Source organism: Sarcophilus harrisii, chromosome 1, assembly GCF_902635505.1.
Source record: "Sarcophilus harrisii chromosome 1, mSarHar1.11, whole genome shotgun sequence".
NCBI classification, from domain to species: Eukaryota; Metazoa; Chordata; class Mammalia; order Dasyuromorphia; family Dasyuridae; genus Sarcophilus; species Sarcophilus harrisii.
Genome location: NC_045426.1, coordinates 661,770,800 through 661,791,984, shown reverse-complemented (window position 1 = coordinate 661,791,984; position 21,185 = coordinate 661,770,800). Strand labels below are relative to the sequence as shown.

The 21,185-nt window shown below is 44.9% G+C and overlaps 1 protein-coding gene across 3 annotated transcripts; it reads left to right on the top strand.

Annotated features, from left to right (window-relative positions):
- The first annotated feature begins 1,394 nt into the window (after positions 1-1,394).
- USHBP1 (USH1 protein network component harmonin binding protein 1) lies at positions 1,395-19,345 on the top strand. 3 transcript variants are annotated; one of them, XM_023498757.2, is made up of 15 exons: positions 1,395-1,551; positions 4,007-4,078; positions 4,399-4,565; positions 10,245-10,351; positions 10,623-10,756; positions 10,847-11,080; positions 11,773-11,895; positions 13,029-13,117; positions 13,208-13,348; positions 14,340-14,516; positions 14,648-14,897; positions 15,457-15,666; positions 16,851-16,939; positions 17,081-17,203; positions 17,549-19,345. In XM_023498757.2, the coding sequence occupies exons 2-15, from the start codon at positions 4,025-4,027 to the stop codon at positions 17,727-17,729; spliced, it is 2,079 nt and encodes a 692-aa protein (XP_023354525.1). In that variant the 5' UTR covers positions 1,395-1,551; positions 4,007-4,024; the 3' UTR covers positions 17,730-19,345. The 3 variants fall into 3 exon arrangements, with proteins under 3 accessions (XP_023354525.1, XP_031803853.1, XP_031803854.1); XM_031947993.1 differs by having other exon boundaries at positions 11,773-11,991; XM_031947994.1 differs by lacking the exons at positions 1,395-1,551; positions 4,007-4,078; positions 4,399-4,565 and having other exon boundaries at positions 10,255-10,351; positions 10,649-10,756; positions 11,773-11,991.
- Positions 19,346-21,185: the final 1,840 nt, after the last annotated feature.

Here is a 21,185-nt window from a genome sequence, read left to right as displayed (position 1 = left end):
AGAACAAAAGACTTAAAGACCATTTAAAGACAAGACAATCCTGTCTTTCATTCTCCCTGCTTGCCTCAGGGAATAGTTTGGACAATAAAATTCAGGCCCTCTCCAGTTATTGCACCTCCCTATGGCCCATGAAGCTACCAAGAATCTGGGGACTTTTTATTGGGGTCTTATTCACCCTTTGTGGAATGAAGACACTCTCATGGGAATATCATCTTAAACTATACTTTTTTTTTTAATCAAAGCTTTTTATTTATAAGATATATGCATGGGTAATTTTTCAATTTTTCAACATTGACCCTCGCAAAATCTTCTATTCCAAATTTCCCTCTCCTTCCCTCCACCTCCTCCCCTAGATGGCAAGTAGTCCAATATATTAAACTATACTTTAATTGTGATTTAAGACTCTATAATAACAAATAGAACTATAGATAAAAGTTGCAGGTGTTTGTCCCCTCCCGGTTTCCCACCATCTCTTATTTAGCATGTAAGTACTTTTAAAGGTGATGATGGCTTTGAATTCTCTTATCTGAGCATATCTGCTTATAGAGCAGTTTTCTAGGGAAATTTAAATTGAGTTTGTTATTATTGACTTGTATTCTTTTGTTTCTGGGTTAGATTTCCATGATTAGAATATAAGCCTGGACTCCCCCAAACAAAGGGAAAAAAGGCCATCCTAAAAGGGTGAGGACTTCTGGGGCTTCTGCATTCAGGCTATTTAATCTGATGTTTTGCAGTTTATGCTTTACCTTCTCCTTGTACTGACAAACCCCTCCTCAGATGGGAGATGCCCTTTCTCAGGAGATTGTAATAAATCCCCTTTTGCTTTTTCTTACTCTGAGAGTCTGTTTTTGTGGACAGTGCTGTCCCACACAATCCCATCAGTGGCTCATCAATCATATCTGCCAAACCTCTTCTTTTAGCATCCTAGGATGTCATCAGTACTGGATAGAGTCCATCCAGATCTGGTATCTTAAACGTCTTGTTCTCCCTTAGTTATCTAGAATTTTAATTCTCCATTTACATTTTTGCTCTCTGTTTCCTGGTCTTCCCATTTCCATCTTCCCAAGTCTCACTTCCCAAATTTTTTCTCCCATTTTTATTCTCCCAGGTTTTTTTTTTTCCTGATTTTCACTTCTTCGTCCTCACCCTTCTTCACTCCCTTAGTTCTGCCTCAAAATTGCTCTTTAGTTCCTGCATCCTTGGTTCTCTCTTTGTTTCTCACCCTCCCAGGTCTCTCTCCATCCCCACTACTCCCCAGTTATCCTCCCTCATTTCCTTCCTTGCCTTTGGTCCTGGGGTGTGTAGGGAACAGATGCCCTTGGGGAGGAAGCTACACAATAGGGACCCACGTGACATGGGGGAGGTTGTATCCTACTTCCTTGAGTCCAGCCCCTGGTCTTTCCGGCACTGGACTGACCAGCTATTGACAGTGATTGTCCTACTAATCTATCTGATGGCCTGGACTTTCACTCTATCAGTAACAGGGAGCCCTGGGAGAGTCCTGACCCCTTGAAGCCTTCCTTCGCCTGATGACCCCACTGTGAGACGGAGGTACCCATTACCCTTGGGAGGGTCTGGGGAGCCCTGCGTTAGAGCCCAGCACTGGGGTTGTGACCTCTCTGTCCTATCTTTACTCTTGGCTTTGGACATCCAGACCCTTTGTGGCCGGGTAAAGAGAAGGATGATGGGGGAACTGTGTTGGGTCCTTAGTAGGAGTCTGGTAAATGCAGCCAGGAAGGTAATCTGGGAGCTGAAATTCAGTATTTACATGTCTAACTCTGGTAACTCCCAAGAGAAATAGAAGGGGAGCCCCAGCTCACCCTTCCCAAAAGCAAAAATATCCTCTAGTCAGGTGGATACTGGGGCCCATGCTGACTGGTCTGTTTGGAATCTCTTCTCAGCTTCCAAAGTCTCTCTTTTCCTATGTACTTTGGACTCAGCCCCCGAACTTCCACTAATAGAATATTTTTAAAATTTGGAGATTTACTACCTTTATGATCTTGGGCAAATGACTTTGTTTAGCTTACAGAACATAAATTGTTTGCTCATTTGTTATTCTGAGTCATTGCATGAGATGGAGCTTTTGTAATAATTTTAAGATTGACAAGAATCTGCAACCCACAGATCAAGAACCATTGCCAGGATCTGTTAACATATAGGCTGCTGAACTAGAAAGGACCTTAAAAAGAGATCCTGCAGTCCACACTATTTTATACATAAGAATACTTGAAGCCCAACTAGGGAAAGTTACTTTCCTCAGGTCACAGAGAGTCACTGGTCAACTTGACTTTAGCTATTCCTGTCTCAGGATAATGGTCCCCGCAAAGGACCATCTTAGTTATCAATTTATTGATGCCAGGTGTATGCCCAGCCTAGTGCCAGGCAGCCTGTGAGGGAAGATAGGAGATCCTTGTAGTCAAATAAAATACCCCTGGGATGTTCAGAGAGTCATATAGAAGAATATGTCTCCTTCTCCATCTGCCTGCCAATTGCCTTTCCTTCTTGTCTCTGTTCCAATTCTCCAAGAAGTCTTCCCTGATCCACCCCATCCCTATCAGACGGATTCTCAATCCTCTACCCCATCTGCTTCTGTAGCCTTGCGTGGTAATTCTAGGGATGGAAGGACAAAGCAATTTTCCCAGCCAGACAGTGAGTTCTTAGTTTTGTCCTTCCCACAGAACCCAGGAAATGCTTGTTGAAAGGTGGGGAGATGAAGGGCTGCCAAGTTTTTGGTAGAAGAGGAGACAGGGAGAGAACTTGGAATTCTTGGCTAAGTTTACCCTTTTCTCCCATAAGGCTCCATAAGGAGCCACAGAAAATAAGAGGAAGGACATGACCTAAAAACAACAATTAAATTCAATAAATGTTTAAAAGGCATCTAGGAGGTACAGCGGGGTAGGTATTGGGGATACAAAGACAAAAAGTCTCACGGTTTGCTTTTTTATGAGGTTCGGTATGACAAATTTAATAAAAGGTCATTTGAGAAGGAAGAGAGTATTAGAAAATGGTTTGACTAGGGAAAGTTTTTTGGAAGAAGATGGCTGGCATTAGGAGGAAATGAAATGAAAAGACATTATTAAGTCTTTATTAATTATTAATATGAATATTATATATGTTTACTGTGTACCAGGCACTGTGCTAAGTAAGTGTTAAGAGATGGAAAGGGGAGTGATTAGAAGCAAGCAGAGAAACTAGTTTAGGACGCCCATTGCTTATGAGGACTTTGGGAAGAGAAGGGCCATCTGCTGAATTCTGGGAGTGGGAAGCAGGCAGTGATGAGGGATACATCCTTATCAGAAATGAGAAATCCAGGTAGGTGATGCATGAGGCTTCATGGGGCAGGAAGCTATCAAAAGTTAGAGTGAGCAAAAGATCTCCAACTTGGGTAGAAAGGGAGGCTGTTAGAACAGGGATTTTTTCCTGGCTTTAAAAAAAAATCATATTTTTAATAAAAATATATTATATATAAATAAATAGCTTATGTATAATAACATACATTTTATTAAAATATATATTAAAAATTAAAAAAAATATTTTTCCAATTACATACAAAGATAGCTTTCAACTTTCATTCCCAAAAGATTTTGATTTGCAAATTGTTTTTTTCCCCCTCTCTCCTTCCCCAAGACAGCAAGCAATCCAATGTAGTTATTCATGAACAATCATTTTAAAAATATTTCCATATTAGTCATTTTGTGAAAGAAAAATCAGAACAAAAGGGAAAAAGCACATGACAGAAAAAGCAAACAACCAAAAAAATGAAAATAGTATGCTTCAATCTACATTCAGTCTCCATAGTTTTCTCTCTGGATGCAGATGTGTATATGTCTGTGTATGTATGTGTGTGTGTGTGTGTGTGTGAATCAGGAAGATGAGCATGTTTGGGTGGGGATGGGACGCCAAGAACTGAGGTCTAATAAAACAAAGGGGAAAGGTTCAGGCCCAAAGCCTTTGGGATGAGTGGCTGGGGGGATGTCAGCTGGGCCCACCTTCTCTCTCCCCACAGACCAGGCCCAAATCAGAGATGAGCAGCCGAGCTACTAGGCCCCGCAGTCGGAGGGGGAGAGCGCCGCCCCCCGTGAGTGATCCCTGGACAGGTCAAGATCTCCCCTTTGTTCTTCCTGAAAACAGGAAGAGGCGGCTTGAGGACACTTTGTCCGGCAGGGTGGGGTTGGGAACAATACGGAGGTCCCGGGGCTAGCCCAGTATTCTCCCCATGTCTCGTGCCTTAACCTTGGGACCAGTTTGCCCATCTGAAGCCCTCATACCCCCAGAAAATTCAGACCCTCAGATTCTGCCCCACAGAGGAGTCCCCAGCTTCCCTTAGCCAGAGGAAACCCCCCAGAATGACCCAGGATGTCAGAGTCCTCGGGTGCCCAAGGCTAAGGATGCTTGCAGGGGGAGCTGGACCCTGTGGTGGAGAGCACCGAGGAGGCAGAAGCGGCGGGAAGCAGTGCTGGACCAGAGGTCCCCAGGCTGCCCCCGGAGGAGTCACGCACAGAGCACCCGGTCACCCTTGCAGAGCAGAGCAACGAAGGAGCCCGTCCACAGCTGGAGGAACACAGGTAAGCCAGGGCTGGTCGGGCCCAGGCCTTCAGGGCCTCTCAGCTGCCATTCTTTGCCTCACTAGCTACAGCCGAAATCATCGACTGGGTGCAACCTCAGTCTGAGACCCCTCTGCTTAAAAAGGCCCAGGCCTCCCCCTGCATCCAGAGCCATCTCAGGGCCCTGGTCTCCATCTGGCCTCGGACCCAGAGGGCTCTGGAAGGAAAGGGAGCCAGGTGACTGGGCTGGGCCTCCCTCACCTAAATCCAGTTATGGGCCTCTTTGAGAACGAAGGGCAAACAACAACAAGGACCTGCCATCTTACTGCTCGCGTCCAGGGGTAGGGAATTGCCCATAGAATGTGTCATGGGGAAACAGAAACTAAGATTGGAAAAAGAGGTTCTGAACGACAGGAGCTGCTTGAAGTTTATCTGAATCAGCCTCTCAGAGACCCTCTTTGCCTTCACCACTCATTTCTTCCTTTTTTTGTTTTTCTCACCACTCATTTCATACATGCTTTCTATATGGGGCCTTTCCTGATAATAATAATTAGAATTTATATAGAACATTAAGGTTTGTGAAACATTTTACAAACATCTCATTTTGTTCTTATAACAACTTGGAGAGATAGGTGCCATTTTTTTGTCCCCATTTTACAGACAAGGAAACTGAGGTAGATACAAATTGAATGACTAGTAAATGATCAAGGTTGGATTTGAATTCAGGTCTACCTATTTTCCTATATAGTGGGAATCTATTCACTGCACCACTCAGCTGTCTCCTACCCCCCTGGCCATTTTCTACTTAATTTTTACACATTCACGCTATGATTCCTCTAATAGATTGTAATCTCCTTGAGATCAAGGACTTTTATTTTTGTCTTTGTATACTCAGGACCCAGCACAGCGTCTAGCACATAGTATGCACTTCATAAATGCTTGATAACTGATTTACTTGGGAAGTAATAGGGAGCCAATGAAGATTTTTGAGAAGTGGAAGGACACAAGCAGATCTATAGACAAGGAAGATTATGCTAGTAGTTGTATGAAGGATGAATTTGAAGGAGGAAAGAGTGAAAAACAGGAGACCTGTAAGGAAGATAGTTACAGCTGAAAACCTATAATATGAGGGTAGTCATAGAAATAGAGGACACACATTCGAGAGTTATAACTGATAATTATTATAATTATTACTTATAATTGTTGAGTTGTCATTGGTCATTGTTCATTGTAATTATTAATTGGATGTGAGTATCAACTGATTTGGAATTCAGGTGAGAGATGGAGGAGTCAAAAATGGCTTAAAGTTTCTGAAGATGGGAAGCCAACTGAATGGTTAGGCAAGAACAATTAAGTCAGAAGAAAGGGGAAAGTTGGAGCTGATTTTGGACATGTTGAGTTGGAGATGCTGATGGAATATCAAGTCTGGAACTTAGATGAAAAGTCAAGACTGGTATAGATATAGAGGTGGGAAAGGGAAGATACTGAGCATTTATGTAGCTCTTACTATGTGCCAGGCATTGTATTAAGCACTTTAAAAAACCCATTAAATATCATCTCAGTTGAAACCTTGGATGTTTGATTTGATACCTAGATATTATTTCCTACATTAAAGTTCAGTGTATTGGGACAGAGGTTAAGTCACTTGCTTAGGAGCTCCCAACTATTAAGTATCTGTGGGCAGATTTGAATTCAGATCTTGATTTCAGGTCTAATGTTCTGTGTACCATGGTACCCATCCAGCTGCTTCTGATGCCAGGCTTGGGAAGCAGCTGTATATAGTAGAGTTGGCAATGTGGGAGTGATTGAGGTTATAAAGGAAGATGTAGAAAAAAAAAGAACCATCAAATCATAGAGTGGAACTAGAAGGGACTTTCCAGTAACTAAAAGGTAAGTTTTCTAGTTACTGATTGTATAGATGAGGAAACTGAGGTTCACAAACTTTTAGTGACAGTTATCTAGAGAGTAAATAGCAGAGCTAGGATTCACAGCCAGTCCCTAATTTCTTTTCTTTTCTTTTCTTTTTTTAATAATAGCTTTTTATTTTTCCAAATATATATAAAGAGTTTTCAGTATTTACCTTTGCAAAACCTTGTGTTCCAACTTTTTCTCCCTTCTCTCCCCATTTCCTCCAGACAACAAGCAAGTCAATATAGGTTAAACATGTACAATTCTTCTAAACATATTTCCATATTCATCATGCTGTATAAGAAAAATCAGATCAAAAGGGGGAAAAACATGAGAAAGAAAAAACAAACCAAGCAAACAAGACTACCTCCAAAAAAAGTGAAAACACTATGCACTGAGTCTGCACAATTCTCTCTCTGGATGAGAGTGCATCTTAGTCTATTGGAATTGGCTTGAATCACCTCATTGTTGAAAAGAACCAAGTCCATCAGAGTTGATTGTCTCATAATCTTGTTGTTGCTGTGTACAATGTTTTCTTGGTCTTTCTTTCTTTTTTTTTAATAGAACAATAATATTCCATTCCCCAACTGATGGACATCTACCCATTTTCCAGTTCTTTTCTACCACAAAAAGGACCGCTACAAACATTTTTTCACATGTGGGTCCTTTTCCCTTTATGATTTTTTAGAGATACAGAGTCACTAGTGGCACTGGTGGATCAGAGGGTATGCACAATTTTATAGTCTTTTGGGCATAGTTCTAAATTGTTCTCCAGAATGGTTGGATCATGAAACTAACAGTTTTGAAATGGACTGGCTTCTAGAGCAGAATTATGGGCCCCACAGCTCAGGGGCATCCCACAATATTCTCAAGTGTAATCTTTACCAGATTAAGACATAATTGGGAAATATTTAACAAAATTGATGATGTTAAAATATAGTTTTCTAAGGCAATATTTGATCTACAGGTTAGCTGTCCCTCTTTGAGTTTAACATCACTAGAGCTCAGCATCTTAAACTGTGGGTTGTGATCTCATAGAAAGTCTCATAATTGAATGTGGAGAATACCAAAATTATAATTTATTATCAGTAAATGTTTGATTTATATACCTATCTTATGTACCAATATAGCTGAGATCATATAAAAAATGTTTCACGTGAAAAATTGTCACAATTGGAAAAAGTTTAAGAAGCCACTAAGAAGTTAAATGAATTTCCTGGGATCACACAGTCATCATGAGGCAGACTTAGCATGAGGCATGTCACATAATAAATGTTTATTCAGTTCAATTGAATCTACCATGCAATGCTACTGCCTGGATAGATGACATTCATATAATGCTTAAAAGGTTACAAAGCATTTCACATACATTTTTTCTTATATGTAAGTTATATATTTTTTCACTTATTTATTGATTTTATTCATTTTATCAGGACTCCCATTTTACTCAAATTTTACTCTTTGAGATTCAAAGAGATTATTTGACTTACTAACATCTTCAGAATTAAGATTTAAAGCCAGACCTTCCTAACTTTTACGATGATACTTCTATTGAATAATGGATTTTAATAGAGGGATTTGTACAAGTTAGTTGTAAGCCTCTGTTAAAAATAAAAGACATTTAATCAAATGCATAACAAAATAAGGATCCCCATCTACATAGAAGCAGATTGTTCTCACTGCCAGTGAGGAAGGAAGTTGATCATTCCAGGGAGGAGCAGAAGTAAGGAGCACTTGTGGCTGATCAATCAATAGCTAGTAAGCTTGTACCCTGTATCACAACATAGTATTTTCACTTTTTAAATTGTTATTTGATTACCTTTTTTTCTTTCTTATTTTTTTCTATTTTGATCTGATTTTTCTTGTGCAGTGTGACAAATGTGGAAATATATATATAGAAGAATTGTACATGTTTTAACCTCTATTGGATTGCTTACTCTCTGGGAGAGGGGGCTGGGGAGAAGGATGGGAGAAAAACTTGGAACACAAGGTTTGGCAAGGATGAATTCTGAAAACTATATTTTTATGTATTTTGAAAATAAAAAGCTGTTATTACAATTTTTTAATTACAAATTTTGAAAATAAAAATTATTATTACAAATATAAAAAAAAATTTTTAAAAGCTTGTACCTACTATGGACCAGGCTCTGTGCTAAGTACTGGAACAAATGCACAGGAGGGACAGCTAGTGGAGATGACCTCCAACAAGGTCTTCAGGCCATCTGAGCTAAGGGTCCCATCCTGCTTGATCACCCCCAGCAACGGGCATCCCTGTGCCATGCTGCTCTCTGCTGCCACCTGCTGGCCTTCGACTGCAATGAGGCTTTGAGGCCAACATCCCTATCAGCTGTTCATCTCTGGGACTGATTGATTAGCTGTTTTTGGGTTATATATTGCTATTTGTATTCTACTGGACCCATCCCACTAGCCAGTCTGCCATTTAGACTTATTAAAATCAATGATGTGTTTTATTTATTTTGTTAAATATTTCCCAATTACATTTTATTTTAATTTTTTAATATTTTTATTAAAGCTTTTTTTTATTTTCAAAACATATCCACAGATAATTTTCAATATTCACCCTTGCAAAACCTTGTGTTCCAAAATTCCCTTCCTTTTGCCCTCCACCCCCTATCCTAGATGGCAAGAAATCCAATATATGTTAAACACATGCAATTCTTCTATACATATTTCCACAATTATGCTGCACAAGAAAAAGCAGATCACAAAGGGAAAAAATGAGAAAGAAAACAAAAAGCAAGCAAAAAACAATTTTTTTAAAAAGGTGAAAATACTATTTTGTGATCCATACTCAGTCCCCACCTGAGTGCAGATGGCTCTCCCCATCACAAGACCCTTAAAACTGGTCTGAATCACCTCACTTTAGCATTCTTTTTTAAAAATTGCATTCTAAATTAGCTCCCCCTCCACTCATTGAGACTGTTCTTAGACATTCTAAAATTTATTATTTCAAAAACATTATGTTTCTTCTATGACTTCCCAGTCTAGTTTCCCCTATTCCCCCTACCTCCCACCCCCTAAGGTTACCATCCCGTAGGCTCAGCAAGTCAGCCCAGAGGCTACATTTAGCTCAGGTCCAGATAAAATAGGGGGAATTCCCATCCTGTCCCTGGAGTTCCATGGAAGTCTCAGGGTCTGGGCTGGATGAAGAATTTCTGGGCTTGTGAACTTTACCCTGCTTCTCCATAGCCACAAAATCATTTCCTTTCACAACATGCCATGCCTCACACATTTATGAGCATGCAGGTCTCCATGGACGCATGTGGATGCATGCATGCATATTTATGTGCTCATATCCTCCTTCTGGCTCCCTCCCTCTTCAGTCCTCTTTATTGCCCCTAGGGTTCCCTCCTTCCCTGGGTACAGACTCTTTTGCCCTTGAAACAAAGTACCCTGGACCCCAAGGCAGGGTGTCTCGCTGCCTTCCCTCCCAGGACCATCAGGAGAAAGTGCCCTGGTGGTTGGAGGGATGAGTGTATGTGTATTTGTGGGGAGGGGGAGGAGAAAGAAAGAGGGGGGAAGGGAAAGAGAAAAAAGAGATGGAGGGAGAGATAGAAGAAGAGATAAAGATAGAGAGAAAGATGGAGAGAGAGAGAGAGAGAGAGAGAGAGAGAGAGAGAGAGAGAGAGAGAGAGAGAGAGAGAGAGAAGTGGAGGAGGGGAAGAGAGAGAAATGAAGAGAAAGAGGATGAAGATGAGCAGGGGGCACAGTAGGAGGAACCTGTGAACCTAGGCTCTGATGGTCCCAGTATCCCGGGCTTGCTTTCTTTAGGGATGGGCAGATTTCCTCAGAGCCTAGCAGCCATCTGACTTCTGGAAAGCTGCCCCACTCACCCCCTTCTCAGTTCCACCAGCCCTCAGGAGAGGATGCCCAGGAAGGTGAGCCTCCTTCACAGTCTAGAGGGCCTGTTGTCTTAGAAGGCTGTTAAAATTCCCTGGCTGCCTTAAACTATTATTTAATGTTCCCCCTCCCTATAACTTTTGACCAGTGTAACTCACAGAATTCACCTTTGTGCGTCTCCTTGGAGGTTCCCGCCCCGTCCAAGTTTCAGCCTCTCTCCCTCCTAGATCATCGCAGCATGTCTCCCCTTTCCCCCCACCCCCCTCCCCAACCCCTGGAGTTCAGGATTCCTTGGTCCCCACTCCCCAGGCCCCAACCTGTACCTGGCCCTGCAGCAGGCGGTTGAATCCTTGGAGAAGGCAGCAGCCTCATGTCGCCAACAAGCCTCCAGCCTCCCTGCCTCAACCCCACCAGGTCCAGGAGAGCCTGGCAAGGCTGATGAGGTGAGCATCTCCCAATCAATTAGGGAAGCCCCAGGTGGAAGGACACAGGTTCCGTGTCTGGAGTCCAATTCTCTCTGTGTGGGCTCTCAGGAGAAATCATGGCCGCTACAAAGGCTGGAGGAGCTGGTCAGGAGCTGGGGCCCCATCGGCCAAGAGGAGGGGATCCCTGAGCAGGAGAGGGTCGGCTACAAACAGGAGGCCCTGAGCCTGGCTGAGCAGAATGCCAGCCTCCGGGGCTCTCTAAAAAGCAAGGAAGAGGAGTTGGCCCAGGATCAGGCCTCCTTACAGGCCCTCCAGGACGAAAAGGAGAAGCTCCAGAGACAGGTGGGTTTGGAGGGAAAGGTGGAGAAGGGGATCCTTGGTCTGAAAGGAAGAGCATCCCCTGTCCTCAAGGAAGCTACATTCGGAGAGAGAAGAAACAGTCCAGTTCCTATTCACTCTCTCTTTTTAAATTTTATTTTTGTAGTATTTAATTTTTCCAAATACATGCAAGGATAGGTTTTTTTTTAGGATAGTTTTTAACATTCATCTTTACAAAATCTTGTGTTCCAAATTTTTCCCCTTTCTCCCTGCTTCCTGCTCCCTATTCTCTGGGGACCTCTTCTATGAAAAGGGAGATACAGCCTCCTTCTCCAATTAACACTACATAGTTCTCAAGTGATGAGGAAATTTTTTTCTTTTTTTGCTGAGGCAATTAGTGTTAAGTGATTTGCCCAAGATCATACAGCTAGGAAGTGTTAAGTGTCTTGAGGCCACATTTGAACTCAGGTCCTGCTGATTCTAGGGCCAGTGGAAGCAACTTCTTAATGGGAAGCTCAAGGGAGGGGTTTTCAGTTGGGAAGCCTTGGGGAGTGGGGAGAGGAGGTATGAAAGGAGAAGAGGATAATTACTGGAGAAAAGAGGTCTTGGGTGGAGGAGGATCCAGGATGGGGCAGGAAATTGAACCAGTATTGGAGATAGGCTGGTGATGGAGCTTTCCAGCACTCATCACTGCCCTGGCCCGCCTCCCCCTCCAGGTCTGGGAGCTTCACGAATCTCTCCTGAAGCTGGACTTATCTCCTCAGCCCCCCCTTAGCCAGGAGAGCTCCATGAGCAGATCCAGCAGCCCGGGGCCAGATGGGGAGCTCTGGAGGGCCCAGGTGGGTCCCAGCATCATGGCTGGCTATGGTATCAAAAGATTCTGTGGTACTGAAAGCTCTACAGGACTCTTTCTTCACCACTGTCCTGGGATGAAGGTAGTATAAAGATTATCCCCATTTTACAGATGAAGTAACTGAGGCTCAGAAAAAAGAAGTAACGACCACAGTTTAATGGCTCAAATCCAGGTCTGCGGGTTCTTTCTTCTATATCAGGAGTTTTTTTTTGTTTGTTTGTTTTGTATTTTTGGAGACAATCAGGATGAAATGCCCAGGGTCACATTGCTAATAAATCTATGAGGATGGATTTGAATCCAGGGGCTCCTGATGCTCTCTCCAGTGTGCTGCCCATACCAGGGCTTTTTAGTGTTTTTATATCTTGGGCCAATTTGGCAGAGCAAGGAAGCCAACAGACCACTTCTCGGAGTAATGCAGGGGAATGAGCACATATTAAATGCTACATTGGACACTGTACCAAAACTTGGGGATACAAGCACAGGCAAAAAAGCCAGTCCTCGGCTTCCAGAGCTTCAGCCTAACGGAAGACACAGTATTCCAAAGGACACTGAAAGGGCCAAGGGGGAGGAGGGAAGGATTCCCATGGGAGAGAGCGTGGTGCAGAAGCCTGAAAAGTCAGAAGTGGAGCTAGGAGGGAGGAATGAAGATGGCAAACTTGGACCCTTCCCAGAATGGAGGCCCTGGAAGGGATCCACTTGTGGCAGAATGTGTTTAAATGGGTAAAATGAACTAAATAGGATTACCAAGGAAACTATAAGAGTAGTGAATATACATACATACATACATATATATATCTATACACAAACATATATATATATATATATATATATATATATATAGTTTTATTTATATAATATATTGCTATAGAATATATATTTTACTATCAAAGTACAGGGTTCTCTTGAGCCCCATGAACACCAGGGTAAAAATGCCTGTCCTATTCCTGTCTACCTTATTGTGGGCCAGGAGAGGGCCCCCATTAACCTTTGCCCCCAATCTGAAGCCTCCATGGTAAATCAAAATTCCCATTACAGCTGAAATCCAGGCTTTTTTAGGGTGGTCAGAATCCCCATGATGGTGGGGACACAACTTCAGGTCCATCTCACCCCTTGCTACAGCAGCTACAAAATATCGCCAGTCCTGGGACCCCTGCACCCCTCACACCAGAGCTGCAGGACCTGGACGCCCAAATGGAGCAGCTCCGGAGGTAATAACCCGTGATGCTCTGGGCTGGGGAGGTCGTTCCAACCCGCTTTTACCCTTTGCCCCTTTTCTCCTGTTTCCTCTCCCCACCCAGGACTATCCAGAGGCTCAAATGCTTCAACCAGATGATGCTGGGGGCCCTGCAGTCCTGCAAGGGCCACTCGGAGGGGCTGAGCATGCAGCTGGGACAGAGGGAGGCCGAGACTACTGCCCTGCGCCTAGCCCTGCAATACAGGTGAGCAATAGGTAAAAGCCAGTGGCTGCCCCAAGGGGGGCTATCGGTACATAGATTTAATAGGGAAGCCCCCTGGTGTCCAAGGTAAAAGCTTGAGTTTTCTGTGGGGCAACATTTAGATGGGATATATAAGATATGACCTTTATTGGGTTCTGCTGAGGTAGACTGGAGCCAGAGTCATGGAAGTCAGGGAGGCTGAAAGAGGCTGGGATGGAAAGGATTGTGAGCTAGGTGCTGAAATAATTGGGAAGGAAAGATAATGACCTGGATATCAAGAGATGGCTATAAGACCTTCCAGGTCATAGATTTAGAACTAGAAGAAGAGATCTAAGAGATTCTGACCTGATCATCCTGTAGATCAGGAACTTTAGCAAAGAGCAATTATGTGACTTATCTAGGGTCATGCAGCTCGTAAAGAATCCGAGTTGGGATTTGAATTTTATATCTTTCTGACTCCAGACTCAGTGTTCTATTCGCTCCATGATGTGATGGTGGCTGAGGGAGGATCTGAACTTGGTAGTGGGATTCGAATAGTGTATCAGTTCCTCTTCCTTGCTCTGTGGGTCAGGGGAGTGAGAAAAGCTCAAGGAGGTTTGAGCCAGTCTTGGAGATTTACCAAGAAATGTTGAGTTCGGGAGAAAACTAGATTTCCATGTTTTTTTTTATCTAAGCTTAATCATTGTTGCCTCAGTCAAAATGAGAGCTTTAAAAAGCCAAGGTCTCTCACTCCACCCAGGGCCATCTCCAGTCTCTACTTAGCTCTTGGCTTTGGACGAGCCCCTTCCTCTCTCTGGGACTCAGTTTCCTCAACTGTAAAATGGAGAAGTTGGTCTAGATCTGATCTATATCTGGCTACTGGACCCACATGGCTCTGGAGGGGAAAGTGAGGCAGGTGACCTTGCACAGGATTCTGCATATGAGACAGGGACAATACGGAGGAAGGGGCGAGAGGTATAGGCGGGGGGGCTCTGAGCAGGCTTGTGTCTGGCAGTGATCAGTGCGTGGAGGCCTATGGGGTGCTGCTGGACCTGCGGACAGTGGACACGAGGCCCGGGCCAGGCCCACGGGCCAGAGAAGGCAGGACGGAGTCAGCCATGGCAGAGGCGCAGCGGCTTTTGTCTGAGGAGGATCCTGCAGAGGCTGGCCTCCTGGCTCGTGTCTATGTAAGGTACGCAGACCCGGAGGCATTGAGCCTGCCAGCCCAGAGAGGCAGGAAGTGGGGCAGGAAAGACCACAGGCTGTTTGAGCTGGCACAGCAGCCTGAGATTCTCCAGAGTGCCATGGCTTTGTGTCTTCCAGCCCTGAGGGCAGCAGTGTAGATGCACCCACAGAACTGGAGGTAGCAGCACTCCTACAGGGTTATATTGGGAGGCTCCGGGCACACCAGGCCCTGGTGAAGGTGCCCCCCGAGCCAGCCCCCAGACCAGGCCCCGGGCCCAGTGTGCTTCGGGAGGAAGCCATCTTCCAGGCGATGCTGGGGACTCAGCCTAACCTGGAGCTGCCGCGGCTGGAAAAAACGGAGATCCAGCAGGAGCTGGCCACCATGAGGGTAAGTGCCCCCAGTAACCCTCCACTGCCCGCTCCTTTCCCTTAATCGCCAACTCTTAGCAGCAGAAATGACTTCAGAACACAGAGTATTGGAAGAACGATCTTAGGAGGGAGATTTTCACAAAGGGTGAGGGTCAGGGGGGACTTAGAACACAGAAGACCAGAGCTGGGAATGGCGTGGAACGTAGAATGTCAGAAATGAAAAGGACATTAGGATCCAGAATGTGGGAGCTGAGAGGGCTCTTTATACACTTAATGTGTGAACTAGGAGAACCTTAGGACAGAGACCAGTTATGGGATTGGAATACAGGTCATCTATCCCATTTTATTGTCAAACCTCTGCTCATTGCCATGCAAAGGACGGGTGAGAACTCAGGCAGATGCCCAAGAAACTGTCCCTCGGAGCCTGAACAGCCCAGTTTGATCCCTCACTCATTGTGCCCCAAATGGCCCTCTTGAGGTCTCAGTTTCTCTTTTGGGGACTCGGTGCCCAGCCCTGGAGAAAAGCATGGAACAAGCAGGAGGGAGGAACTCAGGTCTGCCCATGTCCCTGCTCGCAGGAGGCTCTGGCAGACCTGACACTGAAGCTGCAGCTGGTGAAGAAGGAGAAGCGGGCACTGGAGCTAAGAGATGCGGCCCACCGGGCACAGGGCACTCTCTACCTCCTGCTCCTGGAGCAGCTTCGGTGGCAGCTGGGCCAAGGCAGACCCCACGATGCCCTCCGCTCGGAGAGCAGTGACAGTGACAGTGACAGCAGCTGTGGAGCGTGGGTGAGTACCTTTGGGGGGAGGGAAGAGAGGAGGAGGAAGTTGGGCCTTGGGTTCTGTGGAGATGCCCGTGAGTCTGGGGCAGAACAACATGGTAGAAAGAGCCCAGACTATGAGGCTGGTGACTAGAGCCACTTTTTATTTCCAAAATACAAGAAAGATAGTTTGCAAAACCTTGTGTTCCAAATTTTTCTCTCTTCCTCCTCTCCACCCCTCCCCTAGAAGGCAAGTAATTCAATATAGGTTAAACATGTGCATTTCGTCTACATACACAAGAAAAATCAGATCAAAAAGGTAAAAAATTGAGAGAAAAAAAACAAAAAGCAAGTAAACAACAAAAAAGGTGAAATACTATGTTGTGATCCACATTCAGTCCCCATCGTTCTCCTGAATCTAATTGTCAGTAATCCCCAAGGATCTGTCCTAGACCCTCTTCTCCCATGAAATTATAATCTCAGAGATCACATATAAAGTTCTCTATTTGATATTCAAGGAAATGGCAAGGCAGTCCATTATCTTTGCAGGAAAACCCCAAATGGGGTCACAAAGAATTGGATGTGGCTAAAATGAGCAAATAACAACATTTGATATTCTTAGCTCTTTATTAACTGGACCCTTCTGGTTATTTAAGCTTACTTACTACTCTCCATATATTTTTGGGTGGAGTGACACTGACCTTCTTGTTCCTTGCATGAAACACCCCCTTTGCAGAGTCCAGACTTTTGAGCTCCTTGAGATCAGGGATTTTTTTTTTTTTAACCTTTCTTTGTATTCTCAGGACTTAGCATAATACCTGGCACATAGTTGGTACTTAAAATGTTTGATGACTGACTGGCTGTCACTGACTTTGGTAAAATTACATCTCCAATCAGGACATTAGTTTCTTCATTTCTAAAACAAGGGTGCACATGTTTAATTTATATCGGATTGCTTGCCGTCTTGGGGAGGGGAGAGAAGAAAGGGAGGGAGAAGAATTTGGAACACAAGATTTTGCAAAAGTGAATGTTGAAAACAATTTTTAAAAAAATAAAAGAGAAAAAGAGAAAACTATCTTTGCATGTATTTGGAAAAATAAAATACTGTCAAAAATAAAATGAGTGTGATGATAGTTGTTCAGTGTGCTTCCTGGAGTTGCCACAGGGAAAGTGCTTTGAAAGCTGACCTATTGGTATCATTCATTACTCCAGGCTCCCGGAGATGGGGACCAGACCACCTGGCTAGGGGGACCACGGGACTCAGAGGACATGCTGCAGGAACTTACCAATTCCCTGACTCGGTGGGTACCTCTCTCCAAGGGGTGAGCATGAGCAACTGAGAATGCTCTGAGGATGTTCTGCCCCACAGCCATCTGCCTGCAGGGGGCAGGAAGGAAGGTCCCATATGTCCATCTTACTCCACCCCACTTCTGGGGTACCAGGGCCCAAGAGCTGCAAGGACAGCTGGGGAAGCTACAAGCTTCACTGGAACAGATGGCTCAGGATGAGCGGACCCAGAGAGCCCAGTGTTTGGAGCTTACCAATGACTTCTGCAAGGCCCATAGGTTAGTCTAGTCAACAAGTGGACTTCCCCAAACCCCTCCTTCCAACCCTGTCTCCTTTCCAAGCCCTTGCCCACTGGGGGAATTAAATGCTACACATGTAAGTCAGCAGACCCTGACTCTACCCTCTGGCACTTCTGATCAATTTAATAGAACACAGAACATCAGGACTGGGAGGGCGCTTAGAACCCGGAATGTCCCACTTGGGGGAGGGACCTTTCAACATAAAAAGTCAGAGCTGGGAGGGTCAGAGAACATAGAAGTGTATACCTAAGCCTTCCCTTGGGAGGAAAGGCCCATGTGGCATGGAAAGGGTTTCTCCAGTGCCTCTGGCCTCCTTGCCCACAGTGCCCTGGTGCTGGCCTTCCGGGGAGTCCAGCGGAAGCAGGAGCAGCAGCAGCAGACCCTGGAGCAGCAGATAGCACAGATGGCAGCCCAGCAGGAGGAAGAACTGGAATCCCTGACCCAAGCCGCCCAGGCTCTGGAGGATGCCGGAATCCTCCTGCCCTGGGGAGAGACTTCTCTGTAGAGATTCCAGCTACTTTTTCCCCCCACACCCCCATCCTGAACCCCCTATCTAATCACCAGCTTACCTAGCTATGCCCGCCCCACCCACTATCCTAGCCAGGGCTCTCCCCACCCAAGCCTGACACCCCTTTGGGGAGAAGAGGTTGGGGGATGTTGAGGGGATGCCTCACAAGGTCCTATATTTGAGAACTAGAAGAGACCCGGGAGAACTTTTTCTTACAGGCCCGGCCTGTATGGCTAGGGTTCATCTAAACATGGCACTCCCTGTGTCTGCTGCCGCTCCAGGCCAGGTCTGTGGATCATCTGCGGAGCCACAGGATGGCAGAGCCAGCCAGGGCCTGCCCTATCCATCTCTGTCAAGGCCGCACCTGCCCACCTGGCCTCCTTTGGGACTCTTTCCTCTTTCCTCAAGCTCCTTCTCTGGAGTTGGGCCTAGGCCCCCCCCTGCCAGAATCTGATATTGGACTAGCATACACCAGTGTCCACCTGGAGAGGAATGACCTTCTATTCCCTGGTCACCTGGGGCTCTCCACTGTTTCAGAGAGGGTTTGCTCAGACTCTGTTCTGCCCCCTCTCTGTCCACCTGGCCTCCTTTTGGACTCTTTTCTCCTTCCTCAAGCTCCCCTTCTCTGGACGTGGGCCTAGAATCCCTCTGCCAGAATCTGGTATTGGACTGATATATACTAAAATCTAACTAGAGAGAGCTGGCCTTCTATTCTCTGGTCACCTGGAGCTCTCCACTGTTTTGGAGAGGGTTTGCGCAGACTCAGTTCTGCTCTCTCCCTGCCCACCAGCTGGTGTTCCGGCAAATGAGGGCACCGCTCCGGCCCTAGGGGCAGATGGGAGAGGAGGAGGGTCCAGAGCTCATTGAGCAGACCCAGAAAGGACAGAGCATCTTAAAGGGCCAAGGAAAACTTAGGAAGAGAAGGAAGACAGAACCCACTGTCTTTTGGAGCAAGAAAAAGTATGGGGCCTTTTCATTCCCTCCTTCTAACCACCAAAAGAAACCATCCACCCAGCTCCCCTTGAGAACTTTCTCTACAAAAGGCTGGCTCCTGCTTCTTCAATTGCATTTAGGCCCAATCTTCTCTTGCTAGCCATCCTTCTATTCTTTGACTCTTCTTTAGAGCTATTGATCCTGTTTTTCCCTTGAGGGCCCCCCAGACTCCCTCATTTGCCTCCTAAACTCACAGGCTCTGCCTGGCTAAACTATGGATTATCTTCCCAGAGTCCCTGATGGGTGGGACAGCTCCAGTGAGGCTGTTATTTAGTGTCTTTGAATAAATCATCTCTCTCTAATCAACCTCAGCTTGGACCAGTCCTCAGAGAAGACTAAGGGGTTCCAAAGCAAGAAGCTGCACTGGATCTCGAGTCCCTGATAGGTGGAACAGCTCAGTGAGGCTACTATATTTAGTATCTCTGTACGGGATCTCCAGGTCATTTCAGGCAGGCAGTAGGCTTCTGTAGGATTTCTGTCATTTCTCCCACAAACAGGAGTGTCTGGGATATGCAGAATACTGTGCCTAGGCACTGGGAGAGAGACAAAATGTAGATGAGGAAGTTTCTGTCGGAAAAAAAAAAAAAAAGATAAACACAGATATATTCTCTACAACCTTCCCCGATCCCCTAGACAATTGGAGTTAAATGACTTGCCCAAGATCACACAGCCAGGAAGTATTAAGTGAGGCCAGATTTGAAGTCAGATCCTCCTGATTTCAGGGCTGGTGCTCTATTCACTGTGCCGTCTAGCTACCCCTGTTCACTACAACCTTAAAGAAAACTGAAAACTCTTGCCTTTCTGAACTAATTTTGAGTTCTACATGGGACAGTCATAGGAAAATATCGTTAAGGTAGCTGAAGATAAGGCTCAGAGTAGTGTTATGAGAGCTTATGCTTAGAACCAAGGTCTGTCTGGACCAAGCCTCTAGCAATTAGAGTGAGATCCAAGGGGAATCTCACTAGCTGTGTGACACTGGACAAATCACTTAACTTCAATTGCCTCACAAAAAATGTTTTTAAAAATATATTAGAGTGAATTTTTGTCCGCCTGCATTTTTGATTTCCTTCATAGGCTAATTGTACACTATTTCAAAGTCTGATTCTTCTTGTGCAGCAAAATAACTGTGTGGGCATGTATACATATATTGTATTTAACATATACTTTAACATATTTAACATGTATTGGTCAACCTGCCATCTGGGGGAGGAGATGGGGGGAAGAAGGGGAAAAGTTGGAACAGAAGGTTTTGCAAATATCAATGCTGAAAAATTACCCATGCATATAACTTGTAAATAAAAAGCTATAATAAAATTTTTTTAAAAGTATATTAGAGTGAGATCCAAGGGGGAGTCCTTATAAGACATGACAAGGGGAGCTAGGTGATACAGTGGAGAGAGTACTGATCAGGACTCAGTCTGGAGTCAAGAGGATCTGAGTTCAAATTTAGATTCGGGCACTTAGTCCAGATTAATACTACTAAACTCTCTCACTCCCTCTTCAAGTGGAAATAGCTCAAGGATGTTAGCAAGTCAAGCAATCCTACGGTCCAGATGACTCACATCAATAGATTTAGATCTAGGTTTCTGTGCAAAGGCATAAGGGTGGGGGATGGATTGTTACCTTTAAGAAACAAAAACTAAGGCTTTAAACGGCAAATAGAGGAATTCATATTTTATCCTTAAGGCAATGGGCAGCCATGGAAACTTCTTGAGCCAGGAAGTGACACGGTCTGATTTGCATTTCAGGAATATCAATTTGATGATTGTTTGGAGGATGGATTGAGTGCAGGGGGGACTAAATGGCAATGTATTGCAACTGCCCAGGAAAGAAACAGTGAGGGCCTAACCAGGTTTTTGTGTGAATAGATTCAAGAAATGTTGAGAAAGCAATCAGTCAACAAGCATGTATCTAGTGTTTATTCTGCTCCAGGCACTATGCTGGGGACACAAAGAAAGATCAAATACATAGTCTCTCTCCTTAAGAAGCTCACATTCTAATGGGAAAGGCAGTAAACAACTGTGTACGGACAAGATACATGGAAGTGGAAAGGCATCTCAGAGGGCAGACACTGGCACTGATGGGGGTGGGGGGATGGGGTGATGAGCAACTATGAAAGACTTTAACAAAGTAGGGATTTGAATTGAGTCATGAAGAAAGGCAGAAGGGAGAACATGGCAGGTGTGGACATAACCAGTGGAAAAACACAGGAAGGAGTCCTAGAGACCTGGTGTTGCTGGATCCCGGAGTGCATAGAAAGTGTAGAAAGACTGGGCAGACAGGAAGGAGAAAGATTGTGAAGGGCTTTGACACCACATAATGCATTTTATCTTGGATCCTGGAGGTATTAAGGAGCTACTGAAGATTGTTGAGGAGAGGAGCGACCATCAGATGTGTACTTTATGAGGGTCCCTTTGACAGCTGAGTGGGATTTATTTCAGAAATGGAAGGGACTGGAGG